This window comes from Phocoena sinus, chromosome 8 (assembly GCF_008692025.1).
Source record: "Phocoena sinus isolate mPhoSin1 chromosome 8, mPhoSin1.pri, whole genome shotgun sequence".
In the NCBI taxonomy this organism is placed as follows: Eukaryota; Metazoa; Chordata; class Mammalia; order Artiodactyla; family Phocoenidae; genus Phocoena; species Phocoena sinus.
In genome coordinates, this window is record NC_045770.1 from 101,064,793 (window position 1) to 101,087,607 (window position 22,815).

At 45.1% G+C, this 22,815-nt stretch overlaps 1 protein-coding gene and 1 long non-coding RNA gene across 3 annotated transcripts; one reads left to right on the forward strand and one right to left on the reverse strand.

Moving 5' to 3' along the window:
* Window positions 1-95: 95 nt before the first annotated feature.
* LOC116758481 lies at window positions 96-22,275 on the reverse strand. Of its 2 annotated transcripts, none has more exons than XR_004351179.1 (3): window positions 22,164-22,275; window positions 4,011-4,116; window positions 96-275 (listed from the first exon to the last, which is right to left on the reverse strand). It is a non-coding gene; the product is annotated as an uncharacterized LOC116758481 (long non-coding RNA). The 2 variants fall into 2 exon arrangements; XR_004351178.1 differs by lacking the exon at window positions 96-275 and adding an exon at window positions 823-988.
* Window positions 20,005-20,623, forward strand: LOC116758478 (protein Tob1-like). Its single transcript, XM_032641327.1, is given in 2 exon segments — window positions 20,005-20,082; window positions 20,084-20,623. Coding segments are annotated over 2 exon segments (618 nt in total).
* Window positions 22,276-22,815: the final 540 nt, after the last annotated feature.

Consider the following 22,815-nt stretch of genomic DNA (forward strand, 5'->3'; position numbering starts at 1 on the left):
CCGCTGAGCCTGCGCGTCGCAGCCTGTGCTCTGCAACGGGAGAGGCCACAACAGTGAGAGGCCCGCATACCGCAATAAATAAATAAATAAATAAATAAGTAGAAGGATGAAGATATATATGTGTTTTGGAGGTAAAGAAAGAATATCAGAGACTGAAAGAATTATTGGATTCAGATCTATTGGGACTTCCCTGGTGGTCCAGTGGTTTAGACTTCACCTTCGAATGCGGGGGGTACGGGTTCCATCCCTGGTCACGGAGCTAAGATCCCACGTGCCTCGCAGCAAGAAAAACAAAACAAAACATAAAACAGAAGCAATATTGTAACAAATTCAACAAAGACTTTAAAAACTGGTCCACATCCAAAAGGAAATTCTTTAAAAAAATCTATTAATTGCCCACTTAGTCCTGTCTCTGAGCAGCGTATTTGCCAAATATACACAATCTAACAACTGAATACTATTTTAAAATTTATTATTATTATTATTTGCCTTTGAACACATATAGGAATATGCAGTGCATACCAATCCTGTTTTAATCTCATTTCAATTTCTGTTTCCTTGGTCTCTACTCAAATGTCTCCTTCTCAGTGAGATCTTCCTTTTGTCTACTTCCACTTCTTCTCAACCGTCCTTGTGTTTTTTAAAAATTATTATTATTATTATTATTATTTTTTTTTGGCTGTGTCAGGTCTTAGTTGCGGCTCACGGGATCTTCACTGCAGCATGCAGGCTCTTTGTTGTGGCGCGCAGGCTTCTCTCTAGTTGCAGAGTGTAGGTTTTCTCTTCTCTAGTTGCGGTGCGTGGGTTCCAGAGCGCTTGGGCTCAGTAGTTTGCGGCACGCAGGCTCTCTAGTTGAGGCGTGAGCTCAGTAGTTGTGGTGCGGGGGCTTAGTTGCCCTGAGGCATGTGGGATCTTGAAAGGTGGATTCTTTACCGTTGGACCACTAGGGAGGTCCCTCAACCTTCCTTGTTTTTATGAGTATTGATAGCTAGGAGTGAAAATAATAAGTAGGGTACTTAGTATTATTTAAATGATACGTATATAAATGTACTTACATGTCTGTGGTTATATTATGTCCATGGTTCTCAGAAAAGGGAATCCATTATAACTGTAAAAACGATTAAGGACCGCAAAAAAGAGTTTCTGTTTAAGTGGCTTATAAATATCTACATTTACACAGAGTTTAAAATGGAGACATTTATAAAATATTTATTTTTTATTTAATCATAAGAATAATAAATTCATATATTTTAATATATAGCATATCTTTATTTAAAAGTTTATATTTTCCAAAAGGACAAAAAAAATTGCGTTGCATTGGGATTAGCAATGTTTAGATTTTTGCAAGTCTCTTTAACATATGACTGATAGAAAACTGCTGAAATATATTTTCTTCTGCATTAAATCTGTTGCTGTGTCACATATCACATAGCCTCTGGAAAACTCTAAGGAACAATTGTAAGAGAATGAGAGTGACCTGAAAAATAATAACTTAGTATTATTATTAAAAGAGTTTGATCTCCCAGGACCCCTTGTAAGAATCTCAGAGTTCCACAGTGGCCCATGGACCATGCTTTGAGAACCACAGTATTATGTCAATGTGTGTGTGTGTGTGTGTGTGTGTGTGTGTAAAAATTCTCCTCTGAAATCATTAAATATAGGCCAGAGGTGGCCTTGGATTAAAATGTGAAACATACACAGGGGATTCCAAAACCAAGGGTGCAGTTCAATATCATACACGTTACCGATATCATCATCTCAACAACTGAAAAAAAGAAATCTCCCTATTATACGACTAGATGAAGGTTATTTAATGAAACTCAATGACCATTCTTAATAAAAATTTAAAGTAAAATAAGTATAGAAGAAACTATTTAGGTACAAAAAAATAATTTACAATGCCAAGAGCAAGTGCAGTTCTAAAATAATGGATACAGGAATTCCCTGGCGGTCCAGTGGTTAGGACTTGCTGATGTCACTGCCGAGAGCCTGGGTTCCATCCCTGTTTGGGGAACTTAGATCCCACAAGCCGCGTGGCACGGCCAAAACAAAGAAAATCATTAAAAAAATTAAAATAAAATAAAATAATGGATGCTAATGACATTTCCATTAAAATCCAGGATAAACAAAAATATGCCTGTGACATGCAGTCAGTCAACCTTGCTTTGTGTCAACCCCCCTAAGTAGCGACAAAAATAATAAAATGGACCAATCCTAAATATTTCCAAAGAAGACAGAAAACGCATTCATTTGCAGAGAGCATGATTGTTTTGCCAGGAAACATGAGACAGGCTCTTGAAATACAACAAGCAGTATTAAGATAGTAAGATGAGATACTTTGTAAGGTGGCTAGATGTATCAACAATATGTAAAAATACAGCAGCTTTTATATGCTCTCCGTGATAGCTACTGGAAATTAGAGAGGAACTAGGATATCCCCAGAGTGAAATCAGCAAGATGGCGGAAGTCCCAGCCTTTATTCCCTCACAGAAAGACTGATTTAATAATGATACATGGGGCTTCCCTGGTGGCACAGTGGTTAAGAATCCGTCTTCCAATGCAGGGGATATGGGTTCGATCCCTGGTCCGGGAAGATCCCACATGCCGCGGAGCAACTAAGCCCGTGCACCACAACTACTGAGTCTGCACTCTAGAGCCGGGAGAGCCACAATTACTGAGCCCACGTGCCATAACTACTGAAGCCTGCACGCCTAGAGCCCGTGCTCCACAACCAGAGAAGCCACTGCAACGAAGAGTAGCCCCCGCTCGCTGCAAATAGAGAAAGCCCACGCACAGCAACGAAGACCCAATGCAGCCAAAGATAAATAAATAAATATTTTTTAAAAAACAAAGAAAACACAATGATACATGGACCAAAACACCTTTATGAGAGGTCCAGATTCCCGTTAAAAAGTTTCAATACACCAGATGAGCACAATACGGACTCTCATGTACAGAAGGAAGTGTATCTCCATTTCCTGGGACTTAAGATGAATTGGTTCTCTCAAGCTGACATAGTCCATATAGCCCAGGGCTGGCAAGTCAGGACTACACCTCAAATTCTTTATTTTATTGACTGGTTTCTCTGCCTCTCTCTCTGTTGATCGTGGGAAGGCATCAGGTCCCCAATCAGTGGTCTGCCACAGATAGACAAATTCTAAACTGGATTCTAGAAAGCTTTTCTCCCTTAAACAATACCACAGCACATGACTACTGCCCTCTTCCCACCTTCCTATCTTCATCAGTGCCTTCCGTTAGAGAACTTAATGAGAAGGCAGCTGGCAAGAGACTCTGAGATTGGGACTTCCCTCTGGCGAAGTGGTTAAGAATCCGCCTGCCAATGCAGGCGACCCGGGTTCAATCCCTGGTCCGGGAAGACCCCACATGCCGTGGAGCAACTAAGCCCGTGCTCCACAACTACTGAGCCTGAGCTCTAGAGCCCACGAACCACAACTACTGAGCCCGCATGCTCTAGGGCCTGCGTACCGCAACTGCTGAGCCCACTGCTTCTCCTGCAATGAGGAGCCCACGTACCGAAGAGTAGCCCCTGCTCACCGCAACTAGAGAAAGCCCGCACACAGCAACGAAGACCCAACACAGCCAAAACAAACAAATAAATAAGTAAAAATTTTTTTAAACCTTCATTTTCATTCAACCTGTCATGGACACCACAGAGTTACTCCTTTCTTCTCAAGGGGAAAGGTGGCGAAAATCTGCTATTTCCATTATTGTAAGTGGCACTTGTGTTTGCAGAGGACTCAAACTCCCCTATTCAGGAAAGGACCAGTGAAGGGGTTGTGACTTGCTGTCCTCAGGGGTCTCCTGCACCTGTGGGGCTGCCCTACAATGAGAACGTGTATCTCAAGGACACGCCAGCTCACCTTACTGTGGGAGGGGCAGGAAGAGTTGTTAACACCTGGCTTCACTGCTACAAGGCAGCTCTCCCTCGGAATTGCTTTCGGTAACATCCGTTCCCTAGGTAGAACAGACGTATTGGAACAGTACCTCACCTTGGTCTGGCAGTCTTGACTCCTGCAGAAAAGGGCTTCGGATGGAGGGAGAGTCCTTGACATTCAAGTGTCTTCTGCATGGTAAGGGAAACCTCTGGAACACTGCCTGGAAATCAGGAGCCCATGACAGTTTCATTAATGCAGTGCTCCTCCAATCTTTCAAATGCAGCCTGCATGTTCTTCTTGACATGGGAGGGTTCGCATCCACAAAAGATCTGCTTATTGTAGTTTCTTTAGTCCCTACATCATCCCTGACTTTATGTATGTATGGCCTTGCCACAGCTTTGGGGCCAGTGGAATATATGGGTATAATTTCATGTTAAAGGCTATGCGTGTCTGTTGGAATTTTTCTTCCATGTATTGAAATGTTTGGCCTGTGTCTTTGTGAGAAGAAGTCTCCAAAAGAACGTATATAAAGTAAATCAAGCAATGCATCAACAACAAGTGCATCTGGTGTATATCTACATAATGGAATACTACTCAGCCATAGAAAAGAATGAAATTTTGCCATTTGCAACCCCATGTATGGACTTGGAGGGTATTATGCTCAGTGAAGTAAGTCAGACAGAGAAAGACAGATATTGTATGGTATCACTTATATGTGGAATCTTAAAAATACGACAAATTAGTGAATATAACAAAAAACAAACAGACTCACACGTACAGAGAACAAACTAGCGGTTACCAGCGGGGAGAGGGAGGGTGGGAGGGGAAATATAGGGGTAGGGAATTAAAACTATTATGTATAAGCTACAAGGGATATATTGTACAACACAGGGAATATATCCAATATTTTATAATAACTGTAAATGGAAGAAAACCTTTAAAAATCGTGAATCTATTGTACACTTGCAACTTATAAAATACTGTACACCAACTATACTTCAAGTTTAAAAAAAGTGCATCTGGGTAATGGCATGATGGTGTTCCACTATACACATCTTACAATGCTTCTGCGTGTTTGAAGTTAATTCCAAATACAAAGTTAAAAATTGTATTATTGAGGCAAAATGTATTGTGATGAACACAGCTCTGCCTTCTCAGGAGAGGAGGCCTTGGGCCATCCAAATAGTGTACCTGACAGCACTGGCTCACGGGAGTACCCCACTGATGCCACATGGTGGATGAAGTCAATTTACAAGTGGATCATGGTCCCCAAACTGTAGGTTGTGTCTCAACTGGTACCTGGGCTGGATCCCCAGCACTATGAACAGCACAGGTAGTCCAGGGCACACGATGAGTAACTGGTATGGAGAATTCCGGAGCAAACCAAGCATTTCTGATATTTTCTTACCTCCTTCTGCCTAACGTATGACCCAGAAAAGGGATTTAAACATCACAAGGCCATCACTTCATGGCAAGAGTTGGTGAACAAGGTGAAGGAAACAACCTCTGATGCCCAGTGGATTTTTCCATGTTATATGCCTCCCTCTGCAGCTCACACCCTTGGCCCAAAGTCTGAGCTGCAATAGGGGTAGGAGTGGGGCTGGCAGGTGGTCTGTGGGAGTAGTAAGGAGTGGCTACATCACTCACACGTTTCCCTGAGGAACCTCAGGGCATAAATCTCATAGGTTCCACAATGCAGAAAGGCATGGGAAGAAGGGATAAAATGGCTTCAAGGAGTTTGTAAGATAAGGTGTATTGGTGATTTGGGTACCAGCAGAGATGCTTGCAACTTTGCATGAAGACCAGACATCTATTTCAATTGTTGATTCTTTTTAAACACATGATGTAAAACGTTATTGATAAATGTATCTCTTCATGAACTGAATGAGGACTCTTGATTTTACACATACATGGATACTGTGAATTATTGCTAAACTGAGGTACTTTTATTCATGTTTTTCATCTTCATGGATGTAAACCCTGAAAACACTTGTCACATGAATTTGCGGTTGCAGAATGAGTTTTGTGATAGCGATGCCATTCAATTTTTTCAATCATTCTGAACTACAGGCTAAAAATGGCATCGGAATTTATCACTCAAAATGATTTTTAATAATTTATCAGTCAGCTAAATTAGGTCCTCTTTTGATTTTATTAGAGGAAAGAAGTAGAAATCACTTGATATAGAAAAATTTTTCTGTATCACCAAATAAGACTTTAAACTGTTTCTTTGAGGTCCAGGGATTTCTAAACGCAGAGTCAAGGCTCTGTGTTAAGATTCTGGTGGATGATGCAGAAACCTACTGTCTTTGGTAAATTGGAACAAGAGGGATTATGAAAGGGGAGGTGGGACATATGTTCATCAGTTGCAAGACCTAAAGAATCTCTGGGTTTTCCAACCTCAGCCAAAAGGACACGAGTGACCAGAGCATCCCGCTGAAGACGTGAGTCCCCAGAGTCCCTGTCTGTCTTGGGATAAATAATATCTATCTCTACCCACCACCTTCCTATACCCTCGTTCCTATAGTCAGTACTAAGAATATTAAAACCGCAATGACAGTCACTTAGAACTCGCCATAAAACAAAGTGATTGAAAAAGGAATGGTCTCTTCTTAACCGAGAGAAATCCCAATGGAACCAGAGTCAAATTTTGAAGCACAATTTGTTAGCATTTAGGATAAATAAACATTCCTCATAGGCAAAGTCAGGCAGACTCAGTTTGCTATTTGACTTTGGGAGAGAGGTGATTTACTTTGTTTGACTTAGTACTTGTATTCTTTTCCTTTTGGTTACTTAAGTGTCATAGCTACTTTTACTGCCAGATACTGTGCTGGACATTTTTTCCTGTATTAATTTATTTATCCTAAGACAAATCCCATGAAGTAGGCAGGATTATGTCACCTTATTTTACAGATGGGGAAACTGAGGCTGGGAGGGTGAGCACCTTGCTGGTGTCCCCACAAGTAGAAAGTACCAGAGCTGGGCTTGAACCTGGGACCAAAGTCGGGCTCCTCCTCTCAACCCAGTAAGTGAGTACGTGCTAATTTTGAGACATTCAAACAGCACTTTAGAATTTAAAATAAGCCCACAGCTACCATATTAGGAGTCTAATGGGGGCTGCACTGATAGAGTAGTTTGAGAACAGTCGACATCATTAAATGCTTTCGTATTTCCTTGAAAGTAAGGTGGGTGCCTCCATTTATTTAGACCCCTTTCTTGGCTACAACTAGAAACAAAATTATGAAGTGAGAAAGCTCACCAGTGAAGGCAACATACAATAAAGGTAGGAAACCATCCACACACAAGGCTAGTAGGGAGGTTACAAGACAGAAGTAGTAAAATCATCTGTATCCGCAATAAGCCGTTAAGGGATACGCAAAACAATTAGATGTAAAATATGACGTCGAAAGCAGTAATTGTAATGGGAGGAGTACAGATGCAGGGTTTTTAAAATCCATTTGAAATTAGGAGATCAGCAACTTAAAACAATCATATAGGGGCTTCTCTGGTGGCGCAGTGGTTGAGAGTCCGCCTGCCGATGCTAGGGGACACGGGTTCGTGCCCCGGTCCGGGAAGATCCCACATGCCATGGAGCGGCTGGGCCCGTGAGCCATGGCTTCTGAGCCTGTGCGTCCGGAGCCTGTGCTCCGCAGTGGGAGAGGCCGCAGCGGTGAGAGGCCTGCGTACCGCAAAAAAAAAAAAAAAAAAAAAAAAAAAACAATCATATATATATTATGTGTGTGTGTGTGTGTATATATATTTAGACTGCTATACAAAAACCTCATGGTAGACCCCCTTTTTTTCTTTTTTGCGGTACGCGGGCCTCTCACTGTTGCGGCCTCTCCCGCTGCGGAGCACAGGCTCCGGACGGGCAGGCTCAGCGGTCACGGCTCACGGGCCAGCCGCTCCGCGGCATGTGGGAATCTTCCCGGACCGGGGCACGAACCCGTGTCCCCTGCATCGGCAGGCGGACTCTCAACCACTGCGCCACCAGGGAAACCCTCTCTTCCTCCTTCTTAACCTGTGGAAACCACTGATCTTTTTACTGTCTCCACAGTTTTACCTTTTACAGGATATCATACAGTGGGGATCATACAGCATGCATCCTTTTCCAGATGGGCTTCTTTCACTTAGTGATATGCATTTAGATTCCTCCGTGTCTTTTCAAGGTTTGATAGCTCATTTCTTTTTAGTACTGAATAACAGTCCATTGTCTGATGTGCCGTGGTTTATTTATCCACTCACTTACTTAAAAATCTTGATTGTTTCCAAGTTGGGCAACTATGAATAAAGCAGGTACAAACATCCTTGTCTGGTTTTCATGTGGACATAGGTTGTCAACTCTTTGGGGTAAATAGCAGAGAGCCTAATTGCTGGCTTATATGGTGAGAGTATGTTTCATTTTTAAGAGACTAACAAAGTGCCTTCGAAGGTGGCTGTACTGTTTTGCATTCCCACTGAATGAGAATTTCTGGTGCCTACATCCATGCCGGTGTTTGCTGTTGTTAACACATAATCTTGTCTAAAAAACAAAAGAAGGAAAAAAGAATTAAAGAGAGACAGATGAAGGAACTACAGTGAGGAGTCCTCCACTAGAAAAATTTATTTGATCAGAAACTGAGGTGCAAGGGGCAACTGAGATGGAATTTAACTTGCATCCACCTCCGGTCCACCTGACACGTCACCGCTACTAGACATCCAACCTGAAAGTACCACTTTCTTTACAATGCAGAGATCATCAGTGCTGGAGGTGGACTTTCTGGCTTTGAAAATGTACGATTTTGAGCAAGTTTCTTGCTTTCTACACTTGGCTGCCTCAACTATACAATGGAAATTGTAATAGTTTATAGCTTATACATTTGTAGCAAGGATTAAATATAATAAACTGTGTTTCTACAGTGTCTGGCCATAGTTAGCAATCAAATGTTGCTACTCTTTCTATTACCACCATTGCTATTAGCTGCAGATATTTTTGCAATCCAAGAGCATGTATGGAAGGTGACAACTGTATGTTTCCAGCAAAGAATGTCTGCTGTTCCTCTTCTCTGGGCCAGGCACTGTTCTAAGCAAGGAAGAGAAAACCAAATATTGCCCCTGCGATTATGGAGCTAAAGTCCAACGGGGCTCGCATCCATTAACTGAGTTTACTGTTGTAAACCGCAACCTCGTCATTGCTGCCAAAGATACGCATGGTACCAGCCCAGCCATAAAAGAGAACACTGACCAAGTCATTGGGAGTGAGGGACCAATTCCCCAAGGATGGGAAGGCTGAACTGAAATAGAAAGCCAGCTAGGCAAGGAGGAAGGCAGACATGAGAAACGATAAGCTATGAGCTGAAAAAACCCTGAGCCGGTGGGAAAAGCTTTTGGAGTAATAAAAATGTGTGGACACAGTCCTCTTTGAGAGATACCCATCCTTGTAACGGAATATACTTGCACCAGCACAAGCTCTGTTCAGCAGAATTCCTCACAGCTCCAAGTGCTGTAAGAGAGATTTGACTGCATACTTGGGTCCGTGGGTCTACAGACTCAGAAACCATGAGCTGTGTTTGCTTCTCCATCTAGTTCAGAGAGAGGAAGTGAATCTAGGTTTCCTTCTAGTTCTGAAAATTGGTGATTATGTGGCTTTCATCAGTGCTCTAAACTAGGAAGAGCCTATGACACGTTTTTTGACAAAAAGGACAAGAAAATAGTAGTCAACTTTTATTGAGAGTTAAGTTTGTGTCAGACTGGTAAATTTTACACACAAACACACACAATTTATTCATCATATAAAACCTGTGGTGTGGCACTTTTATTAGCCATCTTTTACAAATGAGAAAACTGCATTAACTTATATAAACAGAGTAACTGTCATACGATCTGAGACTGCAAACAATATGAATCCAGGTCTCCGCGGTTTTCATCACTGTGCCCGCCGCTCCTTGGGGACGGAGGGGGAGCTGGCCGCAGGACCTCCCCAGCATCCTGTGGGATTGAGGAGAGCACCACTGCCGCCCCCTGGTTGGGACTTACCAAACCCTGCCAATGTGCTCACTGATAACGCAGTTCATAAAAGTGTCCCTCGTTAGTAAAGGACCTTCTCGGTGGTTCCCGGTCCTGCTGCCCCACAGAGTCACTGGTGGAGTTTAAATAGTCCAAGTGTCTGGGATTTACCTCAGATCTATTGAGTCAAAATCTCCAGAAAGGGGAGCATGGAGAATCTGTACTTTTTTAAAAGCTCCCGAGTGATTTGATTGCACAAGCAAGACAGCAAACCTCTGGCCAGAACTCTCAAATATACTTTAACATCAGTGGATAATTTGTGATTTTAAAAAAGCTTCTCGGGCTTCCCTGGTGGCGCAGCAGTTGAGAGTCCGCCTGCCGATGCAGGGGACACGGGTTCGTGCCCCGGTCCGGGAAGATCCCACGTGCCGCGGAGCGGCTGGGCCCGTGAGCCATGGCCGCTGAGCCTGCGCGTCCGGAGCCTGTGCTCCGCAACGGGAGAGGCCACAACAGTGAGAGGCCCGCGTACCGCAAAAAAATAAAAAATAAAAAATAAAAGCTTCTCCCTCACACAGAGCAATGTAAACAAAGAGGAACAAAGGGTGTTGCTCACCACCCAGTCCTACAAGGATTAAGTCACTGAGGAAATTAGAACAATAACAGGATACTCTGTGCTTTGGAGAAGCAGTCCCCTTAGATAGAGACATCTCGGGAAGAATTTTAATGAACCCAGATTCCTGCATCTTCCCATACACACACACACAAAAATACCAAACCATTAACTGAGATATCTGATCCTTGTGACCACGCGTAATCTCTTACCGAGATGTATGCTTGCCTGCACGTATTCCACAGCCAAAAATCATATACGTATACTGGCTTCTCCCCTGCCTCTTCAGAGCGGTTCTCTCAGAGCTCCTGAGAGGCTAGAGTCCTCAGTAAGGTGCCCAAATAAAACCCAAACTCACAGCTCTTATGTTGTGCGTTTTTCCTTCAGTCAACAGCAGAATGGCAAGAGAGTGGGGCTGTGCTATCGTTGGGATTCTGTCCCCAGAGAGCTCACCACAAGCCAGCAAGGAAAGAAGAAGAGAAGCACACAGTTCGAATTCTGTGTAATGAGTTCCACACTGGTGTGCACACAGGGTAACAGCAAAGGGACTCAAGGAAGGCGACCCTGGATGGAATGACTTCTGAACTTAATCTTGAGAAGACTGGGGGATGGGGAATAAGGAAGAGAAGGGAGGTCCAGGTGGAGGAAACACGCAGCAGCATAATTGCCGCTAGGGAGTGGTGAGAATGACGTGTCTGGGAGCTGCAGGTAGTACCGTGTGTCTGCACAAACGTCGAGCCTGGGGCAGAGTGCTACAAGATGCCTGGAAGAAGGAACCAGAGTTCCATCTGTCAAGCTGGAAACACCTAGAATAGGCCCGTGAACATCCAACAAGCAGATGTGGAGCTATCAAGAGAGCCCTGGGCTGGAGACAGGGCTTTAGTGATCATAAAAGTTGTAAGTGAAGCCATGAGTGTGGTTTAAATTACCAAGCTCATGAAGAGAGAAGAGAACTGACTGTCAGAAAAGTCTAGACAAACAGAAGGAAGGGAAGCCACCAAGGAGACTTATAAAATAAGGGCAGAGGGCTTCCCTGGTGGCGCAGTGGTTGAGAATCTGCCTGCTAATGCAGGGGACACGGGTTCGAGCCCCGGTCTGGGAGGATCCCACATGGCGCGGAGCAGCTGGGCCCGTGAGCCACAGCTACTGAGCCTGCGCGTCTGGAGCCTGTGCTCCGCAACAAGAGAGGCCGCCATAGTGAGAGGCCCGCGTACCGTGATGAAGAGTGGCCCCCGCTCGCCGCAACTAGAGAAAGCCCTTGCACAGAAACGAAGACACAACACAGCACAACTAAATTAATTAATTAGTAAACTCCTACCCACAACAACTTCTTTAAATAAATAAGGGTAGAGACACAAGAGGGGTCACAGTGGAAAGGAGGGGTGAAGTAAAATCTGCAGAGTCAAGCAAGATAAAGCAGGAAAAGGGCTCATTAGACGTGACCGCTTGGAATCCAGCCTGTGGCTTCTGTCTCCTCTGAAACAGGAAGTGAACATGTCTGCTGAGAGAGAGGGCAGGCATTCTCATGCAGGTGTGAGTTCAGGTTGTAATCTGGCTAACTAACCAAGGCCACATCACAAAGGCTTCAGCTCCTCTGCCTGCCTTCCTACAGGATCTGGCGGTGGGGTTTCTACTGAGCATTACTCCTTCCGTTGACTAATGTGGAGGTTGCTTCAGACACACCAGAATTCCAGAGTGAGGGTCACACCTAACACTGACCCTGCAGCAACTGGAGATGGGTGTTCTAATCCTCCCGGGTACAAGATCACAGGAGGTAAGGAAGAGGAGGTTTTGAGGACAGATATGAAATGCAAGGTAAGAATGAAAAACTGTCTTTTAAACTTAGTGGTTGAGCGGACACTGTCAACCTTGGAGAGAAGAGTTCCAGTGGTCGACTGTGGCAGTGGCTGGAATGGAGTGCGTGGAGGAGTGAGTGGGTGACGGAATGGGGCAGAAGGAGAGAACATCGTTGGCAAATTCTCTGGACTTTATCAGGGTGTTGCCTTTAGAGACTGTTACTATAACTTCTGGGTCCCCCCACAATGACGGACATAGGGATAATATAAAATCATGAATTTGGACACAAAGCCTCATTGCCCAAGCATAAAATAGGCCAGTGTTAAACTCCCACTAGACCATACAGCTACGGAGAGTGTCCGCTGGTTTGAGGCATCTCCAGCCTGCACAGTTCCCACTGAAAGTTGATGGTTCTGGCTTACAAGTCAGGGGCGTGTGAGTTTAAGGGAATCTGCTCATGGGATCTGCCCAACCCTGGGTAAACTTGGCAAAGGAAATGATTAACAGAATTGCCTGGAGCAGCGATGACAGAGTCCAAAACCGAAAGGGAAATACAGGATGCCTTGTCTAGGACACTTAGACATTTACCCGGAGGCTTGGCAGTTAGCCTGGATATAGGAGGGTGGGAACCTGGGACTTTGTCGTTGACACCCTAGTTGCTGTTGCGTCCCCCCATCAACCCTTTCCCAAAGGCATCACAATGTCCTTGGTCATTGTACATTGATGGAAGGTAGCCGAGTTCCATCAGACAAAGAGGATGAGCTCTGTTAACAAAAATAAAACAACAGTAATGTTGATTATAAACAGCAGCTCTGGGTCTGCAGGCATCCTCTCCTCCACCCAAAGGACAGAACCCGACATCAGCAGCAGAGATGAAACCCAGGATAACCAGAAATAGGACTTCAGCAAGCAGCAGGAAAGGCTGTGCCAGGGTTGATCAAGCAAACCAGACAAACCCAGACAATCGCATTTGTGTAAAATAACAATAGCCAACATTTTATTCTAGTCCACATTTCACACAATACTCTCACATACATCATTTCTTTCCATTGAGCGATGGCAAGGAACATATTCTGAAGTGGCTCCTGGAAGAGAATGGTCTGGATTTATTTGAGCAGAGGGAGGGCAATAGTCCAGCTCAGAAGAAACAAGTAAGGTTGCCAGGATTGCCCTAAGCAGACACACACTACGGGATTTCAGTGCGGGCCCTTGACCTTGTAACGCACAGCAATGGAAAACTCAGGCTTCATTTTAAGATTTTCCTGCTCTACATTAATGGGAATCTAGTGACAATCTCATTGAGATATTTGCTATCTACATACCATCTCTCATTGGCTATGCCGTCAGCACTGCCTGCTCAACATGGCAAAGGAGAAAATCCTCCTCACTTACTCTTACTATGTTTCTGAATAGGATAATAAGCATAGAAGAAATTAAAAGGTGTCAGTCGTCTGCCTCAGGGTCAGCAAACTTTTTCCGTAAGGGGCCAGGTAGTAAATATTCTAGGCTACTAGAAACTACTCAACTCGGCCACTGTAACATGAAAACAGTCAACTCGGCCACTGTAACATGAAAACAGTCTGTAAACTACTCAACTCGGCCACTGTAACATGAAAACAGTCTGTAACAAATGAGCATGGTCATCTCCCAATAAATCTTTATTTATGGACACTGACATTTGATTTTCACATAATCTCCAAGTGTCACAATGTATTATTCTTCTTTTGGAAATATCTGCACTCCCATGGTTCATTGCAGCGTCATTCACAAGAGCCAAGATATGGAAACAACCTAAGTGCCCATCAGTGGACGAATGGATAAAGAAGATGCGGTATCTATTTATATACCACAGAATATTATTCAGTCGTGAGAAAGGACATCCTGCCATTTGCGACAACATGAATGGAGCTTGAGACAGTATGCTAAGTGAGATCAGTCAGACAGAGAAAAACAAATACTGTATGATATCTTCATACGCTAAATCGAAAAAAGTCAAACGTGTAGAAACAGAAAGTAAAATGGTGGTTACCAGGGGATGGGGGATGGGGGTATAAGACAGATGTCGTTTAAGGACACAAACTTGCAACAAGTAGTAAATAAGCCCTAGAGATCTAATGCACAGATAATGAATACAGACAACAATATTATATTATAATCATCAGACCTGCTAAGAGACTAGAACTTAACCATTCCAACCACTAAAAAGAAATGATAATTATATGACGCGACAGACATGCTAATTATTGCTACACTGGCGATCATGTTACAACATATAAATGTATCAGATTAACCTGTTGTACACCTTAAATTTACACAATGTTATACGTCAGATATACTTCAATAAAAAAATAGTTTTCCAAGATAAATAAATGAATAATATTATTCCTCCTTTGATTTTCTCAATCATTTAAAAAATGTATAATCTATTCTTAGCTTTCAGGCCATGCAAAAACAGGTGTAGGGCCGGATTTGACCCATGGCCCATGACTTCCTGACCCCTGATCTAACTCACAAAAAGCCCCCAGACCAGACGGATTTACTAAATAATTTTCACTAACCTGCAAGGATCAGATAATTTCTATGCCATTTGAGCTGTTTGTTCTATTAATGTATTACTAACCCTATGCTTTAAATTTGTCAATATCAATATCTTTTTATCTATCATCTTCTCATCCTAGACTGCAGTTCTCCAGGGGCAGCGATTGTGTCTGGCATCCCCTCCCTCTTTGTCGCAGGCTTTTTGCCAAGCAGTTTATTAATAACGTTTGTGCCGTGGCTGATAAAGGAGGGTGAGGAACATGGTGATAGCAGGGTTTGAATCTCAGCCCTTTTCTAATGGGATAAATGAGACACTCCTTTGGCTGGGAATTTACAGCCTAGGCTGAAAGGACTTCTTTCAGAGAGGCATCATTTCTTACTGCCCTTCCCAGGGGTAGATGAAATTAAGCAGGTGTCCTCCAGGCCAGCTTCTGCCATCCACTCCAGTCCAGAGGTACAGGACGCGGTTACAGCTCTCTGGCCACAATCCGGCACTGTTCCCTTAAGGATCCACTGGTAGAGGACTTGCGATTATAATGTTGGCCACTGGGGGGTGCTTTCTCCACCCGCAGCCACTCTGATACAGCTACATGTAAAAAAATGAAATTAGAACACTCTTTAACACCATACACAAAAATAACCTCAAAATGGATTAAAGACCTAAATGTAAGACTGGACCCTATAAAACTCTTAGAGGAAAACATAGGCAGAACACTCTCTGACATGAATTGCAGCAATATCTTTTTCGATCCGTCTCCCAGAGTAATGGAAATAAAAACAAAAATAAACAAATGGGACCTAATTAAACTCAAAAGCTTTTGCACAGCAAAGGAAACCATAAACAAACCAAAAAGACAACCCACAGAATGGGAGAAAATATTTGCAAACGATGAGGCTGACAAGGGATTAATCTCCAAAATTTACAAACAGCTCATGCAGCTCAATATCATAGAAACAAACAACCCACTCAAAAAATGGGCAGAAGACCTAAAATAGACATTTCTCCAACGACATACAGATGGCAAGGGGCACATGAAAAGATGTTCAACATCGTTAATTATTAGAGAAATGTAAATCAAAACTATAATACGATATCACCTCATACCAGTCAGAATGGCCATCATCAAAAAATCTACAAACAATAAATGCTGGAGAGGGTGTGGAGAAAAGGGAAGCCTCCTACACACTGTTGGTGGGAATGTAAATTGGTACAGCCACTGTGGAGAACAGTATGGAGGTGCCTTAGAAAACTAAAAATAGAGTTACCTATTGTATCATCCTGCAATCCCATGCCTGGGCATATACCCAGAGAAAAACATGGTCCGAAAGGATACACACATACCCCCAATGTTCACTGCAGCACTGTTTACAACAGCCAAGACATGGAAGCAACCTAAATGTCCATCAACAGAGCAATGGATAAAGAAAATGTGATATATACATATAGAATGGAATATTACTCAACCATTAAAAAAGAATGAAATAGGGCTTCCCTGGTGGCGCAGTGGTTGAGAGTCCGCCTGCCGACGCAGGGCACACGGGTTCGTGCCCTGGTCCGGGAAGATCCCACATGCCGCGGAGCGGCTGGGCCCGTGAGCCATGGCCGCTGAGCCTGCGCTCCGCAACGGGTGAGGCCACAATAGTGAGAGGCCCGCGTACCGCAAAAAAAAAAAAAAAAAAGAATGAAATAATGCCATTTGCAGCAACTTGGATGGACCTAGAGATTATCATACTAAGTGAACTAAGTCAGAAAAGGCAAATATTATATGATATCACTTACATGTGGAATCCAAAGTACAATACAAGTGAACTTATTTACAAAACAGAAACAGGCTCACTGACATGGAGAACAAATTTATGGTTACCAAAGGGGGAAGGGGAGAGAGGAGTATGGGATTAACAGACACAAAACAGATATAAATTAGATAAACAACAAGGTCCTACTGCATAGCACAGGAAACTATATCCAATATCTTGTAATAACCTAGAATGGAAAAGAATCTGAAGAATTTACATATATATGTATTAAATATAATGGAATCACTTTGCTGTACATCTGAAACTAGCATAATATTTTGAATCAACTACACTTCAATAAAAATAAAGTAAAATAAAGAAAAAATTTAAAGGGTTGCCTCCTGGCAGTAATGCCAGGGACTGGAGAAGTGGAGGGGGCAGGGGGACAGAAGACTATTACTTTTCACTTTCAATTCTCCTATATCTTTTTTTTTTAACTGTACAGCGTGGAATAAATTTATGTGCCTTCTTTCCCTCTCCCGTATTTCTCTTTATAGCATGACTGCACTACCAATGAGACTTGCAGACCTCAAATTTTTGGCTTTTGAGTTTAAAAACCACAGTCCAGATATAAATAAAAACTATTTCTAGGAATCCAACCGCAGGCAGAATCTATCTGCACTCACACATTTCCCATCCTGACTGATTAAAAATCCTCTGGTCAGCGGGGAAGAGGAGAAAGCTGGATCTAAGATCGTCTAAGAACAATCACGGGACATGTTTATGTGGAGGTCCTAAAAACTGCCTCATGACCTGTTTCTCAACAAATTCATCTCCTGGAGTCAGGGGTACTCGAACTCCTAAATGAGTTCGGGAATCTCAGAATAGAGAGGTCTGAGTCCCATTTCTTGTATGAAAGTCCTGGGGGGAGGGGGGGCAGCAACCCCAAGACGTTTTTGTGTTTTGTTTTCTTTTTATTGGCTGCGCCAGTCCTCAGTTGTGGCACACAGGATCTCATTGCTGCGTGTGGAATCTTCATTGCGGCATGCAGGATCTTTAGTTGTGGCATGCGGGACCTAGTTCCCCAAGCAGGGATCGAACCCAGGCTCCCTGCATTGGGAGCACAGAGTCTTAGCCACTGGACCACTAGGGAAGTCCCCCCCCCAAAAAACTTCTGCACACCCTAGAAGGTCTGGAGGGAGCTCACCGATTCCCACTCTGCCCCAGTGGGACCTGTGGGAAAGCCTTTTCCCCACGTGGCTGAGAGTGGTGGGGCTGGGGAGTTGCTACCCAGTGACCCTGGGAGGACCTAAAGCCATAGACAAGAGGATGAAACAGACACACTCTGGCCACTACGGCCAAAGACCAGGGGGGAGTTGGGTTGTCCGCAGAGTGGCTGAGGTTAGAAGAGGTGAAGGTTGTAAAGCAGTGCGCTGGTGGCTCCTCCTCGTGAACCTTCAGGAAATGTTAGCTGTTCCTTACGTTTCTTCTTCTCTTCCTCCTTCCCTCCCTCCCCTTCAATCCCTTCCTCTGTCCTGCTAACTCGCCCCACCCTGCCCCGCCCACTTCCTCCTGCTCTGGTCCCACCTCCTCACTCTGCCCCTGGGAGCCCTCCCGCTTCCTCTCCTCCTAGAAAACCAAGAGCCACTGTGTTTAGGATCACCTCCTTGGAGCTCTAGGCAACCTCTGATTTTAAATGGTGTTATCAGTCACACAAATTGGTCATCCCTCCCTTCCAAATCCTACTAAAATGATAACAGACGATGTTAAAAAGTATATTAGCCACAAGGACAGGGAGAAATGGAGAGAAGGCCCTGGAAGGTAAAAAAGGTCACTTTGGAAGATGGAAAGCAAACGGCTGATGAAAGGAAGTTACAATCTACCTAGAGGTGAATCAATTTACTCAGGTGAAGCCCTGAGAAACTCCATACTTGGAGCACAGGAATTACCAAAGGTGGGGAGACAGGGGTGACAGCAGCTTCAGGCTGTCTACCTAGTATCCTGTCACCCTTCTTTCCTACCCAGAGAACTTGGTTTTATTCAGGGATACAGGGTGCCCTGTTAAAAATAAAAACTCCTTTTTGAATTAAATAAAGGCCATCTGAAAACAGACCAAAAAAAACTCCACCCTGAGACTCTTGCCACTAGGGGCAGCCATGGGACCCATTTCTGGCCAATGAAAAGTCCACTTGGGGACTTCTAAGGATGCCTTCTTGAATTAAGGGGACAAACCTAGTAGGCATGAGCTTTCCCCTTCGCCCTTCCCCATTCCTCCTGCCCAGCAGTGATCAAAGTGCCCAGAAGGATGCCAGAAACAGGAAAGTCACATGCTGAGAACGGCAGAAAATGGGGTGCACCACCGCTGCAGCAGCCTGGATCACTCCCACTAGATTTCGTGTTATACTCTTTTTAAAAATCAACACTTACCTTGCGAAACCACTTGGTCAGGTTTTGTTGGGGGCCTTTGAACCCAATCCGTAACCCAAGCAATTGTTGTTGGTTGAACATTATATACCAAGTTAAACAGCTACATCGCTTCTCTGATCCCACAGTCAGACAAAAAGCCCCTTCCTCACCCTCCTCAGAGGCCAGAAGTTTAGCCTTTAAAGAATGAGTGTAGGGGAGAAGGAGGAAAGCCCCGGCGCGGCGCGGAGTGGGCGCTCTACGGGGACGCTGGGCCAGGCACCGGGCTGTGCGGAGAAGTGAGCGCGCTCCCCTGACCCCGTCCTCGCCACCCCAAGCCAGAAGGGGCGAGCGCCGCCTGGCGGCGTCGGCGTGCCCTCGGCCCGGCCGGCTCACCGCCGCCTACCCTCCCGTGCCCCTGCCCAGCTGCCGGGTCTGTGGTGGAAGCAGCCCCCTCCCAGGAGACGTGTCAACAGTTTTGGTGAAGAGCTTGGAAGATAAGATAAGAAGAAATATGAAGGGCACTGGTATCCTGAAAAGCCATACGAAGGATCAGGGTTTAGATGTATACACGCAGGGGAGAAAGTGGACCCAGTGATTGAACAAGCCTCCAAAGAGAGTGGTTTGGGCACTGATGGTGTTCGTGGCAATCTGCCGTAGGAGCCTAGTGTTTGGATCGACCCATTTGAGGTTTCCTACCAAACTGGTGAAAAGGGACCAGTGAAGGTGTTTTATGTGGATGATAATAATGAAAATGGATGTGAGTTGGAAAAGGAGCTCAAAAACAGCTTTAACCCAGAGGCCCCGGGTTTTTGTTGTTGTTGTTGTTTTTGCGGTACGCAGGCCTCTCACTGTTGTGGCCTCTCCCGTTGCGGAGCACAGGCTCCGGACGCGCCGGTTCAGCGGCCACGGCTCACGGGCCCAGCCGCTCCGCGGCATGTGGGATCTTCCCAGACCGGAGCACGAACCCGTGTCTCCTGCATCGGCAGGCGGCCTCTCAACCGCTGCGCCACCAGGGAAGCCCAGGTCCCCGTTTTTATGCCCACAAGTGACCCAGCCTCATCAGCGTCCAGCTCTCCATCTCCTCCCTTTGGTCACTCTGCTGCTGTAAGCCCTCACCTTCATGCCCCGGTCCACTCAGCCTTTAACCTTTACCACTGCCACTTTTGCTGCCACCAATTTCGGCTCTACCAAAATGAAGAATAGTGGCCGAAGCAACAAGGTTGCACGTACTTCCCCTATCAACCTCGGCTTGAACGTGAATGACCTCCTGAAGCAGAAAGCCATCTCTTCCTCAGAGCACTCTCGGCATGGGCTTGGCCTGGGTAGCCAGCAGAAGCCACGGCCACAGCAACAGCCATCCCAGCCACCGCCTTCACCACCACCGCAGCAGCAGCGACAGCAGAAAACCTCCGCTCTTTCTCCTAACGCCAAGGAATTTATTTTTCCTAATATGCAGGGTCAAGGTAGTAGTACCAGTGGAATGTTCCCAGGTGACAGCCCCCTTAACCTCAGTCCTCTCCAGTACAGTAATGCCTTTGATGTGTTTGTGGCCTATGGAGGCCTCCACGAGAAGTCTTTTGTAGATGGCTTGAATTTTAGCTTAAATAACATGCAGTATTCCAACCAGCCATTCCAGCCTGTTATGGCTAACTAAAAAAAAAGAAAAGATGTATCGTACAAGTTAAAATGCTCAGGCCCAAGGGGGATTTTTTTTTTTTATAACCTCCTTGAGATTTTTTTTTTAAGCTTATAGTAAGGATACATTCAAGCTTGGTTACAAAAATAAAACATGCATCATTTTTCATTGCAAACCAAGCACAAAGTTATTATTTTCTTTTTACAAAGTTATTTTATACTGACTGTATATTTTAAAGTATACTCTCAGATATGACCTCTTATAGTATTTAAGATATAGCAAGGACATGGCTGATTTTTTTTCCTTCATAAAAAATTGGCACAGGGCTTCCCTGGTGGCGCAGTGGTTGAGAGTCCGCCTGCCGATGCAGGGGACGCGGGTTCGTGCCCCGGTCCGGGAGGCTCCCACGTGCCGCGAAGCGGCTGGGCCCGTGAGCCATGGCCGCTGAGCCTGCGCGTCCGGAGCCTGTGTTCCGCAACGGGAGAGGCCACAACAGTGAGAGGCCCGCGTACCGCAAAGAAAAGAAAAAAAAATTGGCACTAATAAGTGGGTTTATTGGTCTCTTCTAATTGTATAATTTATTTTAGTACAAAGTTTGTAAAATATCTAAGGTTATATATATATTGTTCCTACGACATGGTATTGCATTTATATCTTTTTACTACAGGGACCTGTGGCAGCAGCAGCTTCAGGCTGTATTGTTTTTACTGAAATTTTAAAATACCCATTTTAAAGACATCAACTATTCTAAATTGTGTACAGGATATTCCTTTAGTGGTGGAATTAAAATGTACGAATATTTGCTTTTTGAAAAAATGTATTTTCTGTTAAAGGTTTAAAGATTTTCGCTATATATTGTGGAGGAAAATGTAATCATAAATATTAATTTTGTACCTATATTGTGCAATACTTGAAACTAACGTATAAAAGTACTTTGAGTCAGGGTCTTACATGTTAAGAGGGACTGAAATAGTTCATATTAAAATTCTTCAAAATTCAAAAGAAAGAATGAGTATGGGGGTGGAGTCAAGATGGCGGACTAGGAGGACGCAGAATTCACGTCTCCGCACAACTAGGGTACCTACCAGGCACCGGTGGGGGACCACGGACACCTAAGGGGACGGGAGGAACCCCCAGCGACTGGGTAGGACGTGGGGTGTGGGGGGGAGTGAGGGGGGAGGAGAAGTGGAGGCAGGACGGGACCAGCACCCCTGAAGGGCGGCTGGGGGAGGGGAGGAGTTCCTGCACCCAGGGGGACCCACCCACGGTTAGGGGTCCAGCGATGACGGGGGAGACCCTGGGGGAGACCAAGAGGGGGTGGCGCAGAGGACAGGAAGGGAACATGGCAGTGCTTTCCCTGTCCACTTAGGCACCGGGGAGCCTCTTGGGCTCCTGGTCCTAATCCTCTGCCCTCGGAGCCTCCCTCCTACAGTGCGGAGCCCAAGCCCCGCCCCTACACACCCACCCAGGGCCCCACCTCTACACTCGGAGACCCCTTCTGAGACTCCCTCCAACCGCTGGGCAAAACCCCACCCACACACCCTCACCCAGGGCTTACCTCCAAACTCCGGAACTCCACACTCCACAGGTGCTGCCTCTCCCCTTCCACGCAGGTCCTAAGCAGAGGCCCCACCCCACACTTGAATGCTGCCCCCGCCCGAAGGCCTTCTCCGGCTGCACGGGTCCTGAGCCTAGGCCCCGCCCTACGTTCTAGCGTCACCCTACCCAGGCCCTGCCCCACCCTAAACCCCACCCCTGCCTAAGTTCCACCACCCCCCCTAAACTCCTTCCCCCATAGCCAAGGCCTTTTTTTTTTCTTTTTTCTTCTTTTAGGTTGGGGTTTTGTTTTACCTTGTTGTTGCTGATTCATTTATATATTTTTTTTCTAATCTTTTATTTTTCTAATTTTATTTTATTCTTTATATTTTGTTATTGTTCTGCTCCTTTTGGCTTGTTCCCCCCCTTTTTTTTTGCGATACACAGGCCTCTCACTGTTGTGGCCTCTCCCGTTGCGGAGCACAGGCTCCGGACGCGCAGGCTCAGCGGCCATGGCTCACGGGCCCAGCCACTCCTTGGCATGTGGGATCTTCCCAGACCGGGGCACGAACCCGTGTCCCCTGCATCGGCAGGCGGACTCTCAACCACTGTGCCACCAGGGAAGCCCTGTCCCAGTATAATTTTTTAGAGTGCCTCATTTTGTTAGCAAACAA